This window comes from Panthera pardus, unplaced genomic scaffold (genome assembly GCF_024362965.1).
Source record: "Panthera pardus isolate Hobbes unplaced genomic scaffold, ASM2436296v1 HiC_scaffold_11, whole genome shotgun sequence".
In the NCBI taxonomy this organism is placed as follows: Eukaryota; Metazoa; Chordata; class Mammalia; order Carnivora; family Felidae; genus Panthera; species Panthera pardus.
In genome coordinates this window covers 8208996-8235197 of record NW_026526666.1, presented here as the reverse complement: position 1 = coordinate 8235197, position 26202 = coordinate 8208996, and the positions used below count along the sequence as shown (strand labels likewise).

General features: G+C 45.6%; 1 protein-coding gene and 1 long non-coding RNA gene across 2 annotated transcripts in view; one reads left to right on the top strand and one right to left on the bottom strand.

The window, feature by feature from the left end:
• The window catches only part of LOC109272119 (uncharacterized), an 87526-nt gene that overhangs the window by 27720 nt on the left and 33604 nt on the right, over window positions 1-26202 (top strand). The window contains exon 2 of the long non-coding RNA XR_002082292.2: window positions 9812-9914. This is a non-coding gene — a long non-coding RNA (uncharacterized LOC109272119). The remainder of the gene's footprint in view (window positions 1-9811; window positions 9915-26202) is intronic.
• NHLH2 (nescient helix-loop-helix 2) lies at window positions 10321-15173 on the bottom strand. Its single transcript, XM_019457945.2, has 3 exons — window positions 14973-15173; window positions 14217-14555; window positions 10321-12398 (listed from the first exon to the last, which is right to left on the bottom strand). Exon 3 carries the CDS (start codon window positions 12388-12390, stop codon window positions 11983-11985), a length of 408 nt encoding a protein of 135 aa, XP_019313490.1. The 5' UTR covers window positions 12391-12398; window positions 14217-14555; window positions 14973-15173; the 3' UTR covers window positions 10321-11982.

Below are 26202 nucleotides of genomic sequence, written 5' to 3'. Positions count from 1 at the left end.
GGGTGGGGCGAGTGTTGGGAGAGAAGGGTTTCCAATCACTGGCTTGTTATAGACACCATCTTGAGATTATTTCCTCTTTTTATAGTCATAATTATTATGTGAACGTTTTGCATATTGATTGTACCTCTGTTCGCAGGAGCTGGAGACTGTGGCTTGTTTCTGCAAACCCCATTGTGCTTTTAATTCCAGAGGCCATCTCTTAGTATCACTATCTCTTGAGGGGCAAACCACCAAGAGATCCAGGCTGTCCAATAGAAAAGAAAGCCTGATAAAAATTCCCTTGTTCTTTGTACTAGAAAATAATTTTAGCATCACATTCTGTCCATCTGGACATCATTAATATTGTCAACCACTCCCTTCAGTAGCCTTTAATGTCTAAATAATTACTCCCTGTGGCCATAATCCGACATGATGTCACTCCCCTCCTGATTTGCATTTCATAGATAACAGACAGCTTGGGAATTGCAGGGGGCTTTGTGAGCTGTTCTGAAAGCCTAACACTTACTCCCACCATCACCTCGATCACATCATGTCCCCTCCTCTAAATCTGTCACCGAACCACACAACCTCCCCCCCCCCCCTCCCCCGTCAATTACCCTTTTCCTTCTGTTACACCATCCCGGGTTGTGCCGATACCAAGCTCATCATCCTGATTGATAACTGGAAGTGAAGTTGACTACTCGGGACACTTCAGTGCTTTTCTGAACGTGGGCATCTTGACAGGAAGTTCAACTCTTCATCCTGTGGGATAACCACTTCCCCCACCATGCGGATCACTTTTCCACTTTGCAGTCCCACCTCTCTGCAGGTGCACAGCCACCCGCCTTGAGTAAGCCTCGCATCCCGGCCCGGACCACTGCTCCAGGCCTGTTCACGGGTGTCTTCCCGATCACCCCCTTGTACCCTTTACCACCCAGACACCGGCAGGCAAAGCTGCCTGTCACGGAGCCAGGGGGGTGTGAGGCCAAGGTGCAGGCCATTAGGAAACAGAAAACTGTTCTCTTTTGGAATATTTATTTATTTATTTATTTATTTATTTATTTATTTATTTATTTTTATCTTCTCACTTAAGTTTTTCCCTTTCATTTCTCTTCTTCTTCCCCCATCACCCCGCAATCTCCCTTCTCTCTGTCCCCTGACCAACTTTTGGTGCCTCTCTTTCCAGGTAGTTATCTTGCTTCTCTGTGTCCAGGTTTGGCCTTTGTCTACACAATACCAAGCATCTGGATATATGGTAAAAACATGCTGTCAAGTACCCAGATGTTTGGGAACATCTGGGTATTTTGGCAACCAGCAGCAACAACAGCTGCATAATGGAATTCATGTTTCCCTTTTCAGTCATCACTTGACATCGGGTGGACAGAGTCTCACCAGCCACAATCTAAGCACAGCCACTCGCTGCTGGCAATTCTGTTTTTCATCTCACATGGGGAATTATCTCTGTCAATCATTTTATTGTCGAAGAAAAGGGGAAGAAATTTGTCTCTTCTTGGGCCTGCAGTACATCATCACTCTATGCCTCAGTTCTTTTCTTATTGAAAGAGCTAGTAGGAGCTGACAATTTCTTTAACCTTTCCTACCCGAGAGGCAGGGAGAGAGAATAAGGCATGTGAAACGCTGTTTTCGCCACACGAGTCTAGAGAATCTGACAAGAACTTGTTTCCTATTAGAGTCACTCTCTCTGGTTTGAGATCTCCCCCCCTCCACCCCCCGCCCATTCTCTCTTACATTCTTTGTACCACTCTATCTACAAGAGAAAGCAAAATGATGGTAGTGTATTATTCCTGCCCACAAAAGGCCCACATTATCTGTTTGTATTTTTCTCAGGTAGCTTAGAATAACACTGCTCTGCCCCAGCGGGGCCTTCAGTAGAAGGATGATCTCTAGAGGCTGCCTCAGACAGCCAAGTGTTCATTGTTATCTCTGGTTAGACCTAGCAGCCTCAGTCCCCTCCAAAGGGTTCCTGAAGCTGTAGGACATCACCACGGCAGGGTGGGCGTTAACTCTGGCTGCAGGACAAATCCCAGCAGTGTGGTTCAGTGGCTGTGCCCACCCGGGGCTATAATCAGGGTGGCGCATCTAGGTCTGCACGTGCAGATTGGCGCGGCTTGATTGAAGAGTGCACTCGTGAGCGAGCCACTTTCTCGACCAAAAGATTAAGGCAATGGATGTGTTGGATGTTTGTTTTCAGGAGATGGGACGGAATAGAGACACAGACCCCCCAGTCAGTGCAGTCAGAAAATACGTCAGTCTATTTAGTGAAACCAATTCCAGGGTGAGTGCTCGCTGGCGCCGTGTAGACGCGGCCTGAGTGGCGGTGGATCTCAGAGGGTCAGCAAAGAGCCGCGGGGTCGCGAGCCTACGCGGGGGCCCCCAGGGACACAGTGTCATCCCCACGCCACGTCCCCGGCAGTGCTCGCTCCAGGTCCTCTTCGCCATCCTCCCGCAGCCAGAGCCTATTCTGGCTCTCTGTTCTCCTGCAGTGAGGCCTCTCCCCTCTCCCCCTCTCCCCACTCTCTGCCTCCTTCCCTCCCTCCCATCCCCCTCCCTCCACCTTCTCCCAGAGGAGGTGACAGACGGGCCTGTAATTTGGTTCCATTCGCTCGACTGGAGCAACACCTGCCCCCCTCCCCTGGGACCAGAGGGTCTCATCCTAAACCCTACAAGAAGCCAAAGACAAATCCGGGCCCACATGCAAATACAATGACTCCGGGGACAGGGACACAGAGCCCGCAGCACACACCCCAGCCGCCAGCGTCCTGGCTTCTGCCTGCAAACCAAGAAAACCAAACACCTCTTGAAGTCCCAACTACCAAAAAAATCACCCAGAACTTTAATTGGGGTTTCAGAGTTTTTAAAAAATTAATCATGAGCTACTGTAGTAAGTACCATTTCCTCTTGCTCACACCACAGGCCAGAACTAAGTGCCTGGCATCAAGGGATCTGGACAGCAAAGTCCAGAAATAGAACTAGATATGAAGAACAAGGTGGGGAGACATGAGCAGGTGTGTGTGTGTGTGTGACTGCCGTCGGCCCGTGGCATCTGTCACACCAAGGACGCAGTAGACGTGCGATTCCTGGGTGGGCTCATTTTCTTTGTGCGAACCTTTAGTGTCTGCACCTACCTGTCTTGTGGGAACATTCGTTTCTGTTTCCACTGACTCAGAATCGTGCAAGAGCACTGACCACAGAGGCTTTCTGACCACTTCCCAAAGTCTAGGTGTTGTCAAGGTCACCCTGCAACCATGACTCCTTGTGGACCTTTCCCAGGCTTGGCCTGGGGCTATGCAGCTTGATGCTTTCAGCACCCAACTTCCCAAAGCCAAGCTCAGAACCACACCCCACACTTGGGCCCTAGCCACCTGCTCCACATTAGAGGGCAAGTCCAGTGGGCTGGGCCAGTGTCTGCTCCAGGGCCCAGGATGCTTAAGAGAAAATGTGTTCTTTCAATTCCTGTAGTTTTGGGTGGTGTTTTGTTTCCCACCAAAAAAATAAACTCTTGTATTTTTTTCCTTTTTCTCCGTTTTCAAAGTATATGGTTTTAAATTTTACTGCCCCCGCCCCAGCTTCATTTTCCATTCAGAGCTTGCCAGCCGTGTGACCTTGGGCATGTGCCTTAATTTCTCTGTGTTCCAGTGTCTTCATCTGTGATTTAGGAAAAATAAGGGCTCATAAGTAACTGACTGTTGGGGGACCACGTGAGTAATCATCAAAAGTGCCCTGCCCAGGGTAAGTGCTAAAGTCTGTGCACTTCTTGCTGTTTTGCTGTTAGTCGCGGGGCTACAACTCAGGGAGGACAGTGTGGGCTGTCTGGGAGTCAGAGGCTTCTAGGCGGCTCTGCTGCTGACAGGGTAGGAGACTGTGGCTGAGCCACTTAAGCACTCAGGACGTCAGCTGGCCATACCTCTGTCCTGGGGGCCTGAAGGACTCACAGAGCCGGCATATGTGACAGACTTCGTGAGCTGGAAGGACCGTGCTGGGGGCATTTGTTGCTGTTGTTAATAATCCTCAAGCCTCTGCAGATGCTGCTGTCAGGGAGGGCTCGCAGGTCCTCACTTCTAATTCCCCAGAATTCTTCCTTCTCCAGAGCACCCCCTCACCCCAGTTCCCAGCCAACAGCTAAGAGAATCCACCTGGTTTTTTGTTTTTAAGTCTTTGAAATCTGCCTGAGTTGGGCTCTGGCAATGTTGTCTTTTACCCCGGGTTGTAGTTAACCAGCCATCACCCACTAACTACCCAGGTGGTACCCCCACAGCAGCTTGGGGCTGTGGAATGACCTCCTGTGTTAAACTGGCCAGTTCTTGGGCATGTCCCTCCATTGACAAGGCAGGGAGAGGGTGGTAAGAGGGGCATTCATGGTGTGTGTGTGTGTGTGTGTGTGTGTGTGTGCGCGCGCGCACGCGTGCACGTGTGAGAGAGAGAGAGGAGAGAGAGTGCCAAAATTAAGAATTTTTAAAATAGAGGACCATCAGGGGCACCTGGGTGGCTCAGTTGGTTAAGCGTCCGACTTCGGCTCAGGTCATGATCTCACGTTTCCTGAGTTCGAGCCCCACATCGGGCTCTGTGCTGACCGCTAGGAGCCTGGAGCCTAGAGCCTGCTTCAGATTCTGTCTCCCTCTCTCTGCCCCTCCCCTGCTGGTGCTCTCTCTCTGTCTCTCTCTCAAAAATAAATAAACATTAAAAATAAATAAATAAATAAAATGGAGAACCATCAGAAAGACGATCCAACTGGCTGGAGGAAAAGATAATTCGGAAAGGTGGGTTAGGCCAGCTGTAAAATTCCCCCCAAAAAAGGAGGTACTCACTGATGATATTCAGAAAATACTGCTAATTTGTTTCACACTAATAATGGTAATTTAGTTATGTTAAAAGAAGGTCCTTATCTTTTAGAGATATTTACTGATGTATTTATGGATGAATGATGTGATGTTTGGAATGTGCTTCAAACAGCCCAAAGGGGTAGGGGGAAAGTGTGGATAAGAGTATATATGAAATGTCATCATATTAGAACGCAGTGTACTATGCCCTTTGCTTTTGTAGATGTTCTTAAACTCTCCATTAAGAGTGGTTTTTAATGTAGTTACTCAGAAAATTCATGCTGATTGATTTTTACTCACCAGGCCCCAATCACTCACTCCTGAACTGAGGCAGCCTCCCCTCATAGCAGACCTCGCCTGCCTCCAGCGCAGCTCACCTCCCACTGCTCCAGGAATGACCCCTAACCCTCACTACTTTTATCCCCTAGGAGAGGACTCACCAGGTGATGCTCCACAGACTCAGCTCCTTCCCTTGAGTGCGTCTGACCTCCTGAGCCTTCAGGCAGACTGATCCCCATGTCCTTTCCCCTCCCAGTTAGCCCATCTGGACCCCAGGAGATCCCCTCTCCTACATCCACCACTCTTACACCTGCCCCGTGATTCCTGATATCCTAATATCCTGTCCCTTTTTCCTAGTGTCTTTCTGGAATGATCATCAAGGAGGTGAGGAACTTCCTTCCTGATCTGGAAATACTTAGCAAAACTGGACAGGAAATTCCAACAATTCCTCTCTTCATTACCTCAAAAATAATTTAGTTGCTTAACTTTCAAAAAGCTTACCTGCTGTAAGAGCCATTATAGTAAGTGCTGCTGAGCTCTTAACATGCACCGGACCTGTTCTAAGTGTTTTACATGAATTAACTCAATCTTCCTTACAATGCTACAGGGTAGGAACTACTATCGCCACCACCACCCCCATTTTACAGGTGAAAAAACTGAGGCAGAGAACTAAGTAATTTGTTTCAGGGTCACTGCCAGGCAGTGGAAGAGCTGGGGTTTGAACACAAGCGTGCTTTGTCAGAGCCCGCGCTCCTGACCACTCTGCCTGTCACAGCATCAGTGCTGAGGGCAGAAACCACGATGAGAAGATAAAAGGCGTGGGACAGGCCTCGCACATGGGGTGGCGCGGGGGCTTCAGATGTATGCGTCACTTGTAATGTCTGCATTTATGTTTCATTCCATCGCATGCTGTTTACTTCCCTGTAATGTTTTCTGTCTTATAGGACAGGGATTTTTGCTGTCTGACCTCTTGTAGACCTAGCAGTGTGTCCTATGCACATGAATACAGGTGGTAGAGACCACAGATCGTTAATACACTCATGAACTATTGATGTATTATTTTTAGTTTCTCCTATACAGTGTCCTATGCATACTATAAATGCAAAGTAATGGTAATAGCTCGCATTTATGCAGCACTTACTGTATTCTTGCTCTTCTGGCAAGCACTCTACAATATCCTGTGGAAACCTCATGATATGCATTTGAGATAGATGCATATGTTGTCCCCTCCTACACATCTGAAAATGACAGCTTGAGGAGGTATGGTGACACGTTCCACATCACACATCTAGAATGGGTTGGAGCCAGAATCTAAACCTGGCCCCAGACCCCTGGGTTTCAAACACAGGGATAGGAGAAACAAATTCTGGTATAAGGTTTGTGCGTGGGACTCAGGGAGCTGAGTGGCTAATGCTGCCCAAAGAAACCGAGGAAAGTGTTGTAAAGTGGTTACATTTGAGTTAGGTGACAATGGAATGATTGGAAGTTTCTGGGCAAAAAATAAGAATGGAGGAGAGCATCCTAGGGAGAAGGAGAGCGAGTACAAAGGCACAGATTATAAAGGACCAGGCATCTCCAGAGACGAGAGGAAATCTGAATTTGGCAGGAACATTTAACCTCAGGGAGAATGGCTGAAGATGATGCTAGAGAGTGTCTGCAACAAGCCTGTGAAAGATTTCTATGCCTGGAGAAAAAACTTGAGCTTTATTTATAAGCAATGGGAACTCAAGGAGAGCTTTCAGGCAGGGAATGGCAGGCTATCTTTAAAAGCTGTTTCTCGGGGCATCGGGAGAATGGACCTCAATGTGCTAAGGAGTGCGGGTGGGGTAGACTGAAGAGCCAGCCCCACCGTGGTGGTGAATAGTAATGTCGCAGACAGTGTCCTCCTCCAGGAGGAGCCTGTCCACAGCTGCCACCTGCCTGCAGCGTCTTCCTGCAAAGTAGAAAGAGGCTCCCCTACCACCCGACGGCTTAGTCCCAAGCCCAGGCACATGCTGAACTTGGCAAGCAGGGCACAGGCTCAATCTTAGCCTCCACGGGTCCACTTGGTTGGGGAGCCTGCACTCCTTAGGCGTTACCTGAACTGGAGCTTCTCCTAAGCACATGCATGAGAAGATGGGGTACAAGGGCCAAAGGTAGGGTGTGTGCATGGCACGGCCCCCCTTTAGCAAAGGAAAACCACTGAATGTGACCCCTAAAGGCAGGCACTTGGATAGACCGACAGACGTGGTTTCGTGGCCCTGAGAAAGTTATGTAATTTCTCTAAGCCTCAGTTTCCTCAACTTGTTAAATGGAAGTACCTACCTCAATGGGCTATTGTGAGGATTAAAAGAGCTAAGAATGCACACAAAAACAGGATGTGAGGGCGATCTGGCCGTGACATCTGTCACCCCATTGATCACCAGGGTTGATTCGGCTGATCTGGCTGGCTAGGCGGGGCTCCACGTGTGTCCCTCTGGAAGCGCACTCGGTCGAAGAGGACGACCTTCCCCGATAGAGGAGGACTGTTCTTCAGTCAAGGGCATACGAGTAGCTGCGCTCCCCTGCTAGAACCTCCAAACAAGCTCTCAAGAATGCACACAAAGGTCTTAGCGCAGTAAGCACATAGTACACACTGACTACACGTTAGCTGTTAATATATCTACCACACCAACAATGAGCGAGAGCCCGTCCAGGCCTGGGAAAGGGTACTGGCTGTACATGCACTTGAGTTGGCTGTCCCCTGCCCCTCATCCCTTGCTACCCCAGACCTCAGTGGGAGGAAGGCGGCAACCAGAGACAGATAGCAGTGACAGGGACTGGATACACCACAGCACTCCTGAGGTGGGCTCTGTCTGCTTACCTCATCCTAACAGACACGTGGTCATGGGGCGGGGCCACGGGAGGAAGCTCCAAGAACAGGATTCAGAGGGGGAAACAGGCCTTCCGTCCTCCTCCATCCAGCTCCATTTCTTTCCATATACACGCCCTGTCCTCAGTCTGCTCTTCCTTTCCTAATCTATGCCACCACCCGTACTCTCTGCCACTGGCCCTCCCATTATCCTCCCCACTCCCCTGCCTGGGGAGGGGTTTTTTGCTCAAGACTTTTGCCCCTTTTCTCTGGATGTCTCTGGACAGTGGCAGAAGCGAAGCAGTCATCTGGGCATAGAAATACCCAGCACAGGTGGCCTCGTCAGCTGGGCCAGGTGGGGCTCAGTTTTCTGGGGAGTGGCAATGCACTGGCCAGTTGTTGGGCAGCTGGGACAGAGGGAAGAAGGTGAGAGAAACATTGGGAGGAACTGTGGTCCCCAGCGTGTCTAGGGAGGGAGCGAGCTGGGGGTGAAGGACAAGGCCCCTGGCAGTGGGGAGTGGAGAGAGATCGGCTTGGGCTGTTTTGGGTGGCTTGTGCACAAGACACGTTAACAAGATGTGAGAAGACGGCCCTCCAAGTAGCAGTGATCTTGGAAGCGGCTGGTTAGGTGGATCCAGGTGTCTGCCTCTTCTGAGAGGCCTGCCCTAACAGCAGTCACATGGCAGCAATGCCCTCAGCTGCCATTCTCAATTTACCCTGCTGTATTTTTCTTCACGGCAAAACTTGAAATTAAATGTTGTTTACTTGTTGTCTTTTCTCCAGTAGACTTGGTCCCATCTGTTGCTCTTTTCGTGGCATCTAGAACAATGCTCAGCACACAGTAGGTCCTCAACAAATATTTGTTGAATGTAAGATTTGAATGATTGCCGTCATTCTACAGACAAGAATTATTACTCCCTTACCTGTGGCTGAATACATGTCGCTGAGCCCCTGCTACATGCCAGGGATGAGTCAGTTACCTTCTGGTGTAGCAGAGCACCACAGTGCTCCCTTTCTCTTTGGAGGGTGCTGAGCTGCCTTGGATCTGAAATTGCACAATCCTCTCCTGGCCTCACAGGGGCCGTGTGCCTGGGAAAGGATGTTGCCCTTTGCCCTTGGTTCAGTCCGCCTTACTTAACACCAGAGGTGAGGGCCGTGGTCTGGGAAGTGAGTTAAAAGATCCCCGCCTAGCTGTCAATGGGAAGTCTGTGTAGGTCAGTTGGAAATTGAGCTCATAAGCCAGGAAAAGGGGGCTGTCAGAAGGTTCTGGAGGTCAGAAGTTGACTCCATTTCTTGGCATGGGAGCAGAGCCGATTTTTCTGTCATACAAGAGAGAAGTGCCATGAGGACTGAGACTGTTCCTGGAGGGGGAATACTTCAATTCAAACACTCAGTCCAAAGACAGCATGTCTGGAGGCTGGAGGAACCAGTCCCTGCTGCAGTGGCCAGGACTTGGTCCAGGTACAAAGCCAAAGCAGGTTCCATTCTTTTTCATGCCCTAGAAAGTGTGTTCTTACTATGCACCTCCATGTGAAGAAGAGAATGAAGTCTCACTTACTAGGTATCTGTGAACTTGACTATAAGATACCTGGGTGAAAGGTGAAAATGCTCAGAATCCCAGATATTTCACAGACATAAAACGAAGTATCCATATAATTAGAATTTTTACTTGGCAACCAGAGATTTGGTGTGATATAGACTCATGGTTCATAATATTCTATATGTGTGTGTGTGTGTATATATGTTGTACATATGTATAGAGTTTTAAAGTTATTCATGTGTTCTGCTTATACACGGACTATTTCACATCTTTATAGGCTTTGGTAGATGACATTCTTCACATCCCAAGGTTGGTCCAGGACTTAGTTTTTTTTCTTGTTTGCAGGTGTCATGTCTGGATTAGATGTTCGAGTGCTACAATATACACCTTGTTCTTAACAAGTGCCACGAAGACTCAGTGTCATCATCTTGGGGTCTTCTTACTGCCAGTAAGTAGCCGTGTGATTTAGTGTAGGGCACGTAAACTCCCTGTGCCTCAGTTTGCTAAATCAAATTTGAAGAGGTTGAGTTAATTACTAAGACTCCTTTTAGAGCCAAAAAACCCATGATTAAATAATATTTTTCTGCAGGCATTATAATTTATTCCTCATTGGGAGGAACATGCTCTGTGTCACCATCACATGTAGGACATCTATAGATGATCAGTATCCAAGTTTAGGAAAAGTATCAAATACCTCAGTACATAAATTTGTTAATGTTTGGGTTGTTGGGGGTTTTTTTGTGTGTATATTTTTTATTTAGTTCCTTTCTGAGGATTGTGTCCATTAAGATACTTCATGCTCAGCCAGTATGTTTATTATTTTTCAATAGTATGCTTTAAATAAAGGAGAGAACTTTATTTGATACCTTTATTTATATGCAAAACAGCGCACCATTCATGAGATATGAAAAACTTGTCAGATAGAAACCAGGTTATATCTATTTTCACTACAAAATATTGCATTATATAAAGCAACAGAGACACAAAAAAACCCTGAAAAAGACTAAAATCTTTGGATAGCAGATGTGTGTTTTTTTTTTTTCCCTTGTCTCTAAAATACACTCCTTGTTTTAAGAGTTTCACAGCTGAGAACATGAAACATTTTCAGGTTATAGACTTTTCTTTTTGGTTGTCACAGAGGAAAGTAGTTTTGAAATCTTTTTTTTTTTTTTTTAGGAAAATAACTTAATTTCCTAAAATCATCCCACGCACAAACAGCACACACACACACACACACACACACACACACACACACACACAAAGAAGCTACTGTCCTTATAAACAGTTTGTAAAGTACTTTTCAGACATAACTACACATAAGAATAACAACACTTACTTTTTTTAAAAAACTATAATAGTGAAGTGCTAATGTTGCTGATCTCACAACAAAAGAACCTTTTCAAGAACAAACATCTTAATATATAAAATATGTTTAGAAACAGGGAGAAGTGGGAAATTTGTTATACAAGTGCAATATAATTAGAGCAAAAAAGAAAGACCACAGTATAATCTCAACAGACACATAAAAAGTTAGACATAATTATTCCACAGGAAAAATTGTAAACACTTGACTATAAATAAATTGGCACAGAGTATCCAAAGTAAAATTATCACCACTCTGAAAAATAAATGTCTTGAAAAAAATACTCTACTCCTTCTAACATAAATAAAAATAGGTTGTCTTTTGCTAACTGTACCTATGGGTCCACATGTTTAAGGTCACAAATAGATGTTTTTGGATATATAAAGGGGCACTTTGCCTGAAAAAGCAATCAGATATTAAAATTTCCATTTAAATATGGATTCTCCTGTCTACATCAGTGTCCTACCTTGGGGTTAAAATCTCACCAAGATCAAATCTTCCCACAGTGTGTCTGTTCTTAATCTATCTTTTAAGCTTACCAATATTCAGGGTTTGTCTGTTTTATTTGGATCCTAATATAATCTTCCCTTCCACAGCAGAATGGAAACTCCTGTTCCACCGCTCTGTGCCTTAAATCTCTACACTGGAGGAGAGTCCCTCCCACCCCCTCCAAATGTTAGGTGATTTGTCAATTAGAAAAATCCCAGATAGTCTAAAGTTAGGAGGCTTTACTCTGAGCTTCTGAGCTCCTGCCCTCATTCTTTCAAAACGTGAAGATCTGTGGGAGATAAATGGAGAACTCAAAGCCTCCAGTGAGCTAAAGCAACCACCCTTAAAGGGATCCTAACACGCGATGGGGAGGTTTGGAGGCTGTGCGTTGCGGGTGCCTCGGGGAGGCTCGCCTGGAATAACGCCCCCTGCAAACCCCGGGGCTCGCCAGACAACCCCACCTTCCCGAGTTGGAAACCTTCCCTCGACTCCCCGCTGACCGGAGAGAGCTCGAACGCGTGGCAAGCTTCCTCCCGCGTCCAGGCCTCTCGCGACGGCTGTCCGGCTGGGCGGCCCTCTCGTCCACCAGCCCGGCGGCTGCCCCCCGGGGCCGGTGGCGCTCCCCCGGCTTCCGGACAGGCGGCCTCCCGCCGCGCCCGCGGCCCTACACGTCCAGGACGTGGTTGAGATAGGAGATGTAGCAGATAGCCAGGCGCAGGATCTCGATCTTGGAGAGCTTCTTGTCCGGGGGCAGCGTGGGCAGCAGTTTGCGGAGCTCGGCGAAGGCCAAGTTGAAGGCCTCCACGCGGATGCGCTCGCGGGTGGCGTGGGCCGAGCGGTACTTGGCGGTGGCGCGCCGGCGGCGGCGCTTCTCCTCGCGGCTCAGCTGCTGCGGGTGCGGGTAGAGCGCGGCCCGGCTGCCGCCCTTGCCGTCGCCCTCGGCCTCCTCCACCGGCTCCAGGTCCGACACGCTGCCCAGTACCTTGGCCTCCGCGCCGCCCAACGACTCCGGGTCCGAGTGCGCCGAGCTGGGGTGGTCCGAGTCGGCGGCTTGGTCCGGACTCAGCATCATTTTGGAAGCTGAGGGGGAGTCAGAACATCAATCAATAAAAGGAAGGGTCTTCCTTGGATCCGAGGGAGAGCGGGCGAGGGCCTACCGGGCCGGTCCTCGGCGCGTCCCGGGTCTCCTCCCCACCCCAGGAGGGCGCGCTCGGCGGAGCTGGCCCCGCGGGCAGGCAGCGCGCGGAGAGGGGCAGACCCGAGGGCCCGAGCCGCGCGCCTCCCCGCGCCGGGGCCAGCGAGGTCCCGGCTGGGCCCCGGCCGCATCCCGGACCCGACTCCTGGCCTGCGGGAGGTCGAGACCGGCCTGTGGGCCCGGCCCGGCGGGGAAGCGGCAGGCCCAGAAGGCTGCGCGCGCGTCCGGTGCCTCCTTCTGCCAAAATACCGACCCCGCCAGGCCGCCTGCCTTCCTTCCCCTTCCCTGACAAACGAACGATGCCGAACGGCGAGCACTTCTGGGTTGTACGCGGGGCGGGGGGGACGCCGTGGGCGCCCCGGCCCCGAGGACCTTGGACCAGGCAGCCGGAGGTCGCGGCGCCCGTGGGCCTCGCACCAGTCTGTGGCGTGCGGGGCGGCCGCGGCCGTGGAGGGCGCCCCGCGCTGGAGGGGAGCCCCGATCACTAGTGCGGACGGAGGGCAGGCGGCCCGAAGGGGGCAGCTTCTCCGTCCCCCTCGCGCTTCCCCGGAAAAACAAAGCAATGACTGAACAAACGCGAAGGCTCCTTTCTCCGGAAAATTGACCCTTTTGCCCTCGCGGCCCCCCGAAGCACCATCTGTTACGCAGACAGCCACACACATCGGGGACCTAGGGACGCGGCGACGTGGCATGAGACAATGCGCCCAGCAGCCGGCCGGCCACCTCACGGGAAAATGCCGCCGGCGGGGTAGTGGCGGGAGGGGAGGCGGGGAGGGAAAGGGAGACCCGGGGCGGGAGGACGCGACCCGAGCTTCCTCTCCAAGGGCCAAGCCCGGTGCTGGGGGGGGAGGGGTCGGAATCGAGAGCCCCGCAGCGGCCCCGGGGCGGCCTGGCCCAGGCGGAGCGGGGCTGTGCTCAAGCTCTCCTGGAAAGACGCCTTCCCGGGAAGGCCGCCCCGCCGGGCTCCTGCCGGGGCCTCGAGCTCCGACACCGACCGCGCGCCTCCTGGGAGGGGGTTGCCCACAACCCCCGGGGCTCGGGTGGTCTGCGGGGGGGGGGGGTGGGGGGGGGTGGTGCGGCCTCCAAGAAAGGGGCCGGCACCTGCGGGGCAGCGCGCACCGACCGCCGGCGCCAGTAGGAGAGCACCAGGCCGCGGGCCCCGCGCGTGTAGCCCGAGAGACGCTCGCCGCGGGAGAAATCCGTGGCGGCGACGAGTCGGAGGGCTCGCTTCTAGAGAAACAAAAGCCAGGGAGGTGAGCTCCGCTCCTCGCGCCGCGCTCGCCCAGGAGCGAATGTGTCTCCAAGCTGGCTCGTACTGCGCTGCGAGGAAAGCGGGTCCTCGAAGGCAAAATAAAAACAAATGCTCCAAGTGAGCTACATGTGACTCCCTACGGGCTTCTCTCGGGTACGTTTATAAAGGAGAACAACTTGCACCTGTACATTCGGCTTGAAAGGGCATAAATAAATTGGCGAGTGGTGGAAAATCACAGTAAGCATCGACATAGTTGTATTGCGGCTAAAAAGTTCCCGGGTTGCCTTCAAAGCATGCTAAATTCTCCTCCAGATATCTTTTTAAAATAGTCACAAATAGCATGTCGTGCATACATCCATTTCACAATTAGCTGAAGGACATCTATGAAGACGGTATGAATAATCTAACTTAGTTCCAAGGTGGGAAAAAAAATTACTGAAAGGAGCCTTACCTTGTAAAAGCCTTTTCGATAGTCTTTTCTCCAATCTTTTAGAGTTACAAGTCCCAAAGAATAGAGGGGAGAAATTCCGAAGTATATATTAAAAGCAGCAAATATTTATTACATTCGAGTGTGAAAAAGCAGCTGTCATCTCGCTGGTGTCCACAGCGAGGGACGATAGTGTCTCAGGATGTGGACGATGTAAATGATTGTTCACTTAGTTGATAGACCAAAAATGCCTTCTCCTTTTAATTGTTCTCAAACATTTCGGGAAATTCGTTGTTGATTTTTTTTTTTTTTTTTTAAATGAGGTGTTGAAAAGTCTGGTGCCTTTTTTCCTCTTCTGGGTCTCTATAAATAACAAAAGAGATGCAGAGATAAACACAATCACATCAAAGGGCTGATTCCTCCACTTTCTAATAGTGGAAGAATCAATAAGAAAGATGGTTACATTAGATAAGATCCCGCTCCTGTAGGACTCCTTTCCTTCCCTTAATACCGTGGAGAAGAAACTGGGAAGTGCAAGGCAGAGATGCGATCTTCCTCAGAAGTGATTTTTTTTTTTTTTTTTTTTTTTTTTTGAGATAAGGCTTTGTTCAGCTGATGTCTCCCCAGTCCCCAGGAACACAATACTGTAACTCGGGGCTAAGCTTGCCTCTTCCTCTCTCCTCATTTACTTGTAGATTGTATAAACAGGCACCTATTTGCAGTTTCAAAGTCTTCCAAGGCTTGCTAACACCTCCCACCCCCACCCCCTCCTTTCTTTACCTTATAGCAAAATACATATAGTCTGGCTTGGAGACGCTTGGAGAAAGGTTCGTGGAAAGTGAATGTCTCCCGGAGTAACAGTGACAGGGACGCGGAGAAAGACGGGAGAGGGTGGGAGAGCCAGAGCAAAGAGGCAGAGATGCGTGTGTGGCTTCTTGGCTCTCCTGGTACCAATTGATTCAGCCTGGAGATGGTGGAAGAGATAAAGGCTTAAGAAGGGGGATGGAATTTTTTTCCCCTAAATTGATATTTAATGGGAAATCCTATTGGACAGAAACCTGGACATGAGTCACTTAATTGGACTTGACATCTGTCACAGTGTGGGAGTTTTCACAGCCCAAATATTTTAGCAGATCAGATTCCCACTGAATCTGTGCCATAAAATATAACAGTTGAAAGCAGTCCATGATAGAAACCTTAGCCTCTAAACAGAGTCTCTAGCCATTATCAGACTATTTCTCTTTTTCCGATTATTGATGCAGTCTTTAAGTGCAAATAAGCAACATATTGACTGTGGAAAATTTCTCCTCACATATTAGAAAACCGGCATCTTCCCCTAATGTTTGGGAAAGTATTTGTGTCCAGAACATGAAAATATATACTATATATGGTACTATAATAAATATATTCACGTATGTAGTGGCCAACATTTATTAGTGATCATCAGAAGATATTTGATCAAGACTTGATGAAGCATATTCATGTTTTTGAAATATATCCTGCCACTGGACTAATTTTCCAATATGTGGTTTAAAAAAAAAAAACAAAAAACCTTTCAATAGATTAAGTCATTGGTGGAACTGGGAACAGAATCCAGGCATTGTAATTTCAGAGAGCACTCTAGGAGACCATCCTACTTTCCTAAATATGTTTGTTTTTCTCTACCCATTCGCTCATTCAAGTTAAAGTCTGGCATATTACATGTGTTGATTATTGCATTCATTTTTGCTTATTTTACCATGTGAATATTTAGCGTAGGGGCAGTGCATTGGGCCAGGATGTAAACACACACAAATCACCAGTGTATTGCAGCACATTATGCCTTTGCTATACCCGACCCCGTGGCCCTGAATTTATATGCCTTATAACAAAAGGGAAAATCTAGTTCAATTACTTGGCCACTTTATAAAGACACTGTTAGTCTCCATCAACTAAGTATTATTTGCAATCATTTTGGCTTTTTTGATTGTGTAAGCTTAAAAGAAATAAAGAAATACTGTAGCCTTATTCTCCATGTCAATAATTCCCTGGGGGAACATTTGTGGAGAGAGGACTCCTCATTTTTCCTTCTTTTTCAATTTTGCTCTAAAAACAGGTTTTATCATCAGGGGAGAGGATTGATCAGCATACCCCTGGGAGTGACCCTCATGGCTGCCACCAGTCCTGTTTGCCTTTGCACACATATTTCAGCCTAGGGGAGATGCCTGGACCAGAATGGGGTGGGGGTGGGGAGAGTAGGAAGTGTCTCCAAGGAAAATGGGCACCAACACTTTCCAGCTTTGCCTCTGCCCAGCCCCAGCACAGAAGCATGTTTTAGATATCCCCAGGACGTTTCAGCAGAGGCAGAAGCCAGCTGCATTTAGGTGGCAGTGGAAAGAGGTGAGTGGAGGAACTCCCCAAAGTGTAAAGATGAAGGGAAAAGGGAGGTTTCCCCACTCTGGCCAAGCATCCACACATAGCCAGACCTGTGCACCCAGATGCACACCCACAGATACCTGTAGTCTCACCCCCCACTACTCATGTAATCTGGCTGGCTCTGTTAGACTGCTACACATTCAGACTGACAAAGTGAAAAACCTGGTAAGTCTAATCACCGTAGCTCATGAGACCATTGCTGCCGTGGGAAGCCACTGGTACCTCTAGTTACCCTGGTGTTGGAGGAAGGAAGGAAGTGGGGGGAACATACCAGGGCAGGTCAGATCCTGCCAACGTGTGTGTGGATCCAGATACGTTCTTTTTTACATTCAGGCTTACCGATTCCATACTGACAGCCTGCGTGTACATAAAGCCCTTGTAAACAGGTACACGCTTAGCCTCATACATAGCCATGGCTGGATGCACAGTCATGGTCACAAACATGAATTCACGCTCACACACGTGTGCATTCTCCCTTCCAGGAAAGCCTCCCCCTCTCCTACTGCCACCTTTGCCTTTTCTAAGACCTCCCTAGCACAGATGGTCCCTCCTTCTGTGCTTCATAAGCACTTTTTTTCCTATCCCCCTTAGAGATTACATATCGTACACGGTGATTCTCGGTTTCCATACCTGTGTTTCCCACTAGGCTGTGACGCTCCCAGGGCAGGTCTGTAGCTCATGGCCCCAGCAAGGATGTCTGAGTTTGACACATTGTAAGTACTCAGTACTATGGTGAATGACTCTCTATGTACAGAGGCAGCTGGAGTATTTGTAACACAGAAACATTTCCATCAAAAGACCCTTAGTTTCATCCGTATCGGTTTCCTCCCCTATAAAAGTGAGGATAATAATCCTACCCTCCTCACTTCACAGGCTGGTTATGAGACTCACCGTATGTGAAAGTATCTTCTAAAATACCAAGCATCATACAAATGAAGATACTATGGAGTATTAGGAGTAATATTAGGTAATATTATTAAATCAGTAGGGAGGTGACAAGCAGTGATTTAAAAAGCCAGACTTCCTGGCTCTATCATAGGCTAGCCATGTAAACTTAAGGGATTTACTTTACTATCCTGGACCTCAGTTTTCTGTCTATAAAATGGGAATGAGAAAAGTATATCATGTTGTTATGTTATGTCATTCTTTTTCTAAAGACGAACAAAGATAATCTGTGTACTTAACTGAATGCCTAAAACTCATGCTCAATCAGGTTGACTATTCATATGGTTAATAATATTACTGTTATTGTTCAAAATAAATATTGTGAACCAGAAATACAAAATAAAATTACATGAAATATAAACATATCCATATACTCACCCCAATTGTGTGTGTGTGTGTGTGTGTGTGTGTCTGTCTGTCTGTCTGTCTGGCAACTAACCTACAGTGAGCACTTTCCATGTCAAACATAGGTCTAGGGACTTTACACATATTAACTCATTTTATCTTCATCACAAACTGTTGAGACAGGTACTGTTGTTATCCTGGTTTTGCATATTAAGGAAATTGGGACACAAAACATGATCTATTCAAGGGTGTACAGCTAATAAATTATGGAGCCAAAATATAGACTGAGGTAGTCTAAACTCAGAAACTGCCACCACTGTGCATTTACTGCTTCTATGGTCATAGTATCCTATACAAATATACTCAGGTAGAGGACTTATTCACCAAAAGAAATGCATATTCTGAAGGAGAAATATATACGCACGCAAAACATATATAAAATACCACATTTTGCATTCAGAGGTGGTCAGTGTGCAAACAGTTTTAAATACTTACTGTGCATCTAGCATTGTGCCAGACGTTACTGGACTACAAAAGCTTTATAATTATTTGTTAATTCCACTAGACAGCTGTTTCCAATCTATTTTCTTCCATTTTGCACCCTATCAGCAAAAATTTTGAGCATACACATCCAGTATATGTATTTTATTGTTAACAAACTTTATGCAGAGACTACTAGCATATTCTATAATTATAAAGCATAAATGAAAAGACATTTTTAAGTAATGCTAAACATAAAAATAATTTTTGTTAAAAATTTGTATTAAAATACAAAAGCCTATTAACTGCAAAAAATATTGATAATATATAGTTTTTGGAAACAATAAGCTTCATTTTATTGTAATCATTGCTTAACCCTTTGTGATAATGTGATCTGATGGTCTGGTTTTTAAGCCCAACTTATTTAGAATCTGGTTATGGCAAATACAACAGAAAGGGATGTAATACAAAAATTCAAAGATCCAAATAGTAGTTCATCATTGATTGTTAACTAAATTCTATTTCTGATTTTTCTGTATTATCTATCAAATGTGCCAAAGTTTCATTGAAATTTGGCTAGCAAATTTCCTTCTAGTGGGAATTTATTATTCTTTTAAGAAATGAGTTCAAAATCCCTGAAACTCTTTATTTGGACACTTTTTTTTTAACAGTTTAGATTTTGCTAAGTATTTTAAGTGTTCGCATGTAAGAGATTTTGACATATGGGCACATTTCCATTGTTTTGGACATCAAAAATCACATATAATAGAACAATTTCCAAATATCTCTCTTTAAAATGCCTTTACCGTGGCACAAATTTTCTTTTTAAAAATCACTACTTAACTCTTCTAAAAATACATACTTGAAGAGACACATTTAAGGTGTTTTGTTTGTTTTTAATCTGTTAGCTTCCAATTGACATCCTTTAATCATAAAAAAATAAATTTGGAACACTTAAATATGAACAAGATCTTTTAAGAGATTCTATAAGAGCTTTGCTATGTACTAATTGATTCTTTGTGGGACATTAGAATTTCATGGTCTCTTCTGGTTTCATGTATTGCAAAGATTCTACCATATTCTAAAAGACTCGTATTTCTAAAACTACGTGGGTATATCTGGTATACTTCTTCAACTTCCTTATGGAAAATTCTTGCTTAGGAATTATTTAGTGAATAAATTTTGTTTGTGAGGTATTTCTGGCCCCAGGCTCTATATTTGAGTTAAAGAAGCCATTTCCTCAGTGGTTATATGTCCACAACTTTTCCATAACTCATTCTTTAAAAAAAATTTTTTTTTAATGTTTATTTTTGAGACAGAGAGAGAGCATGAGCAGGGGAGGGGCAGAGAGAGAGAGACACACACAGAATCCGAAGCAGGCTCCAGGCTCTGAGCTGTCAGCACAGAGCCCGGTGCAGGGCTCGAACTCATGGACTGTGAGATCATAACCTGAGCTGAAGTCGGATGCTCAACCGACTGAGCCATCCAGGCACCCCCATAAGTCATTCTTTTATTAAAGATCATTTCCGTTGTGAGTAGCTCCTCTCCCATACATTTTACCTTTAATGCCCTCTTAAAAAGAGAAGTTCTTGGGGTGCCTGTGTGGTTCAGTTGGTTGAACGTCCAACTTTGGCTTACGTCATGATCTCACAGTCCGTAAGTTCGACCCCTGCGATGGGCTCTGTGCTGACAGCTCAGAGCCTGGAGCCTGCTTTGGATTCTGTGTCTCCCTCCCTCTCTGCCCCTCCCCCGCTCATGGTCTGTCTGTCTCTCTCTCTCTCTGTCTCTGTCTCTGTCAAAAATAAATAAGCATTAAAAAAAAAGAGAGAAGTTCTTTGTGTATATGATTATTGAAACAGAATCTGTGAAGTACTGTGAGCTGAAACACGTTAGAAATAGCTGCTCTTTTTTCTCATCCCACTAAATAGCAAACTTCCAACACTACATGATTTGGTCTCATACTTGTTTCTTCAAATCTCCAGCGGTGTGTTGTGTCCCCATGCCTATCAGTGAAATTTGCTGACATGGGAGTGCATTTTAGTTTGTTACCTTCTTAGTGTTTGTGTACTATTTCAGCCTTCTCCCCAAGAGTGGCTTTTGCTATAAAATATGAAACCTTAAACAGGGCGCCTGGGTGGTTCAGTCAGTTAAGTGTCTTGACTCTTGATTTCAGATCAGGTCATGATCTCACAGTTCATAGGTTTGAGCCCCACATCGGGCTCTGTGCTGAGAGCACAGAGCCTGCTTGGGATTCTCTCTTTCTCTTTCTCTTTGCACCGCACCCCCCCCCCCCACACACACACACTCTCTTTCTCTCTCAAAATAAATAAATAAATATTTTTAAAAAGCTTCTAAGTATTTACCATTATATTTAGTGAAATGTTTAAAAACTTTTTTTTTAATCTTCACTTATTTTTGAGAGAGAGTGACAGAGTGTGAGCAGGGGAGGGGCAGAGAGAGAGGGAGACACAGAATCTGAAGTAGGTTCCAGACTCCAAGCTGTCAGCACAGAGCCGGATGGGGGGCTTGAACTTACAAACCATGAGATCATGACCTGAGCTGAAGTCAGATGCTTAGCCGACTGAGCCACCCAAAAGCCCCAGATTTAGTAAAATGTTTAAAAGTACTAGATTATGACATTATTTTAATTTTTTAATTTAATTTATTTTTAAATTTACATCCAAGTTAGTTAGCATATAGTGTAACAATGATTTCAGGAGTAGACTCCTTAATGCCCCTTATCCATTTAGCCCATCCCCCCTCCAGTAACCCACTGTTTGTTCTCCATATTTAAGAGTCTCTTATGTTTTTGTCCCCCTCCCTGTTTTTGTATTATTTTTGCTTCCCTTTCCTTATGTTCATCTATTTTGTATCTTAAAGTCCTCATATGAGTGAAGTCATATGATATTTGTATTATGATATGATTTTAAATGTCACTGAAAAACTTAAGAGGTTTGCTTTCATGTTTTGGATAGTTAATTTTTAAAATCAGTTCATTGAAGTTTAATTTATACAAAGTAAAATTCACCCTTCAGAGATGGTTCAAATTCTATGAATTTGACAAATGTATAAGTTCATGTAACCAGTATAATCAAAATCTAGAACATTTCCATCACCCTAAAAGCATCCTGGTCTCCCTTAGTAACCAGTTCCTTTGTCCCACCCAGCCTCAGATAACCAGTGATCTGATTTCTGTTCCTATAGTTCTGCCTTTTCCAGAATATTGTAAAAATGGAATCATACAGTGTGTAGATTTTTGAGTCTGGCTTTTTTCCTCAACTTAAAGCTATTGGGATTCATCCATGTTGTTGCATGAATCAGCAATTTGGTGGTGGTGTTGTTATTTTCCTGGATAGTAAGCCATTGTATGATGTAGCACAATTTGTTTATCCATTCTCAGATGAATCGGCATTTGGGGTGTTTCCAGTTGGATACTAAGACTGCAGCTAAGAGAGGCACCTGGGGGGTTTAGTCGATTGAGCAAAGGACTCTTGATTTTGGCTCAGGTCACGATCTCACGGACATGAGATAGAGCTTAAGATTCTCTCTCTCCCTCTCCCTCTCCCTCTGTTTTTCCCCTGCTCACTCGCTCTCTCTCTCTCTCTCTCAAAAAAAAAAAAAATACAGCTAACAAATTTGGTATAACCATGCCCATACAGGCATGTGTGAGGGCATATGTATATACAGTTCTCCTGTAAATAACCGGGGTGAGATCATTGGGTGGTATGGTGTTTGTTGATCTTCATGAGAAATTGCCAAACTGTTTTACAAAGTAGTTGTATCATTTTACATTTTTGCCAGCAGTGCTCCAGCTGTCCAACAAATTCCCTAGTGTTTATTATGTTAGTTTTTAAAAGCTTATTTTAAGCCATTCTAATAGGTGTCTGGTAGTATCTCATTGTAATTTTATCTTGCATAACCCCCACCCCCTTTCAGCTTTACTGAGGTATAATGCATTTAATAAACTGCATGCATTTAAAGTGCACCGTGTAATAGAGTTTGGGGATATGTGTAGAGCCGTGAAACCATCACCACCACCAGGGCCATGAGCATATCAATTATACTCTTATCCATCCCCGCTCATCCTCCCTCCTGCTCACCCCACAGGAAACCATTGGTCTAATTTCTGTCACTAGAGGTTATTTTGTGTTTCTAGAATTTTATATAAATGGGATCAAATATTAGGTTTTCTCTTTTGCATGCCTTTTCTCAGTGGGTCATTATTTTGAGATCCATCTGTGCTGTTGTATGTATCAATAGTCTGTTCCTTATTACTGCAGGGGAGTACCCATTTTACTACTTTCAGAACTCCTTATATGATTGCGGAGATACAAGTTTCTACAAGAATTGAGTCACGTGAGTCAACTCATATTTCTTCTGCCTGGAGAACGCCCTTTAACCTCAGGTCAGCTGGCACTGAATTTTCTCACCTATTGTTTTTCTGAAAATGCCTTTACTTGCTTTCATTTTTGAAAGATTTGCACTGGGTATAGAATTCTAAATTGACAGCTGTTTTTATTTTTTTCTTTCAGTATTTTAAATATGTGCTGGGTTGGTTTTGTTTTTTTTTTTTTTTTTTTTTTTTTGGCTTGTGTAGTTTTTGACGAGCAGTCTGCTCTAGTCCTTATCTTTATTCCTCTGTATATCATGTATTCTCCCTCTACCCCTCCAGCTGCCATCAAAACTTTTTCTTTATTTTGGCTTTTCAGCAGATTAACTATGATGTATGCAGGGCTGTGTGAAGTATTTTGGTTTGCTAGTTTAGTGTCTATCCTCTTTGGAGTTGTCTGAGCTCCTTGGATCTGTGATTTATTGTGATTCATTATTTTGGGGTAATTCTTGGCCATTATTTTTTAGATATCTTTTCTTTCCCATTCTCTTTTTCTTCGCCTTCTTGGCTTTCAATTATAAGTATGTTATGATGTTTGATACTCTCCTGGATCTTTGGAATGCTCTGTTCTGTTGTCATTGTTGCTGTTGCTGTGGCCTTGTTCTTTCTTTTTGTGTCTTTTGTGTGTGTGATGGGGGGGACTGGTAATTTCTATTGGCAGATCTTCAAGCTAATTGATTCCCTCAGCTGGGTTCCATCTACTGATGAACATGTTGAAGACATTCTGCTTCTCTGATACTGGGTTTATCATTTCTAGAGTTTCCCTCTCCTGAAACTCCTCATATGTTGGTACCTGTTGTTGACCTTTTCCACTATATCCTTTTACATACTAATTATAGTTATTGTAAAATCCCTGTTGCTCATTCCATTATCCGAGTATTACTTGAGTTTGCTCCTACTGATTGCATTGTCTCTTGACAGTGGGTTTTCTGTGTGTGTGAGTGTGTGTAAAGTGTAGTTTTCCAGTGAATAGCAGATGTTTCATGTAGAACAGTAGAGACTGAGATAAATATTATTCATGCCAGGAAATAATCGTGGCTCTTCTTTGGTTGGACTGTTAGTGTGGAGAATTGAGTCATGTGAGTCAACTCAGTCAGCGTTGGGCTGGCTGTGGGTCTTGGTGTTGCTATGCTGAGCTTCAGTACAACCATAGACTTTAAATTCTTCAAGTGGCGGGCTACCTTTGCCTCGTGGTTAGGATAAGAGCTGTCATGATAGAAGCTTTTCTCGGGATTATCACTCCACCATCAGCTTTCGGCCTAGGTCTCTCGCCATGTGCACACCCCGTCCCCAGCTACAGACTGCTGGTGTTTATTGCTTTGTACCAGGCTTGTGTTGGGAGTACAAGGACCTCTCTGTTGTTCTACCCTGGTCTAAGTCTTAGGGAAGGACCTATGTACTCAAGCCTCAGGTGTGGGCCCCTCTCTGCGTTCCTGCTCCTCCTCCTTATGGCGCTCAAGTTCTGTTTTGGATTTGTGATTGATCTTGAGCAGGAGTTTTCTTCCTCCTCCCCCACTGGTAGGAAACCTCTGCTTGACATTAATTCAGGATCTTGGGCTCAAGATGGTTTTGTGCTTCTCCCCTAGGACTACTCTTTGTATAACCTACTTTCGCCCCACAGCAGGTCTTTTTCTGTGACTTGGGCAACAGTCTTTGCTGCCAGTCCCCCAAAAGCTTAAAGCTTTTGTTTCACATGGGAGAAGAATCTAGGGAAACAAGTGGTGTTTTCTGCCTGAACTCCACGCCTGCCAGTGACCTCCCATACACCTGTTCCACCCTTACTCTCATTCATGAGCATTCAGTAAAGGCTTAAGGATAAGAGCTTATGAAAACAATGAACTCCCCTTGGTGGGGCCCTCACTGTTCTGGACTGACACACGAACCCCCTCTTGGCCTTTAGCAACCCCTTAAAGTTGTAGTTGTTTCTCGTTCCTCACGTGTTTCTTGGCCAACACCTTTCTCTCATGTACTCTTCCATAGGTGAGAGAGTTTGTGTCTTCCACCTCTTATTAGAAGGACTTGTGTGTCTTTGGAACTCAGGCTGTTTCCTTGTTTTGTGATTTCAGCTCTCAGAAAGGTTCGCTGAAATTTTCAATTTTATTTTTTATCTGGATTTTGCTCAATATTAGGATGGGAATGACAGCTTTGCAGCCCTCCACAGCCTAAGCAAAAGTGAAACTCCATGAGTAATTGTAAAAACTCATGGTTGTCATGACGGCATGGCACTATCATCAAATGAGCTATATCTAAGGATAAAAGATACCGTTCGATTGAGTGTCATTGTTCACTAGTTTACACTGTTAACAATTCTACATTTTTAGATAAGTTCTCGATGGACCTGCTTAGCTCCACGTGGTGTTTGTGGAAATGTCTGATGTAGCACTCATGTCTGCAATGGAGAGAGTGACGGCTGCCATCTTGTTTGTTGGCGTCTGCATTGTTAGTATGATATATAATTTATGGCATCTTTATTTATTTATTTTTTTTAATGTTTATTTATTTTTGAGACAGAGAGAGACAAAGCATGAACGGGGGAGGGGCAGAGAGAGAGGGAGACACAGAATCGGAAGCAGGCTCCAGACTCTGAGCCATCAGCCCAGAGCCCGACGCGGGGCTCGAACTCATGGACCGTGAGATCGTGACCTGAGCCGAAGTCGGACGCTCAACCGACTGAGCCACCCAGGCACCCCTAATTTATGGCATCTTTAAATGAATTATTTTTAAGCCATTGGTCTCTTTGTGAGGGTTATTTTCTTAAAGCTAGATAATATAATTGCAAATCCTCTTAACCAAGCACATTCAAACTGCAATACATCACAGTACATTGAAAGGGATTAAATGGCAGAGGCCTCCACTGTCAACCCCTGTAAGTTTGACAACTCCCACTCTGCCCTGAGGATCCTTTTATACCATACATGACATATGGCTACACGACATAAACCCAACTGAAGGAACGAGGATCAGTCCACATATTATATGTCTGTAAGGCTTAATTTCTCTTTTTAGATAAAACGTTTGCTAGAATATTGGACATAGAAATTAGAAATTATAGAAATTCGAGGGACACCTGGCTGGCTCAGTCAGTAGAGCATGCACCTCTTGATCACGGGGTTGTAAGTTTGAGCCCCACGTTGGGTGTAGAGATTACTTAAAAATAAAATCTTTAGGGGCGCCTGGGTGGCTCAGTCAGTTAACGTCTGACTTGATTTCAGCTCAGGTCGTGATCTCACGCTTTGTGGGATCGAGCCCCACATCGGGGCTTACTCTCCTATGTATGGGCATTTAGGTTGTTTCAATACCTCACAATTATGAGCAATACTGACACCTATATCTGAAGTAATGTCAGTTTTTGAAAATAAAATGGTGTTTTCATTTCATACTTCCCTGGGTAGATTTGCCCATCTTGAGGTCCAGAGGGAAGGTACTGAAGTGCAC

What these genes read in the sequence shown, in the direction of transcription:
- NHLH2 (XM_019457945.2), bottom strand. Translation starts at nt 12,390, where the DNA reads ATGATGCTGAGTCCGGACCAAGCCGCCGACTCGGACCACCCCAGCTCG.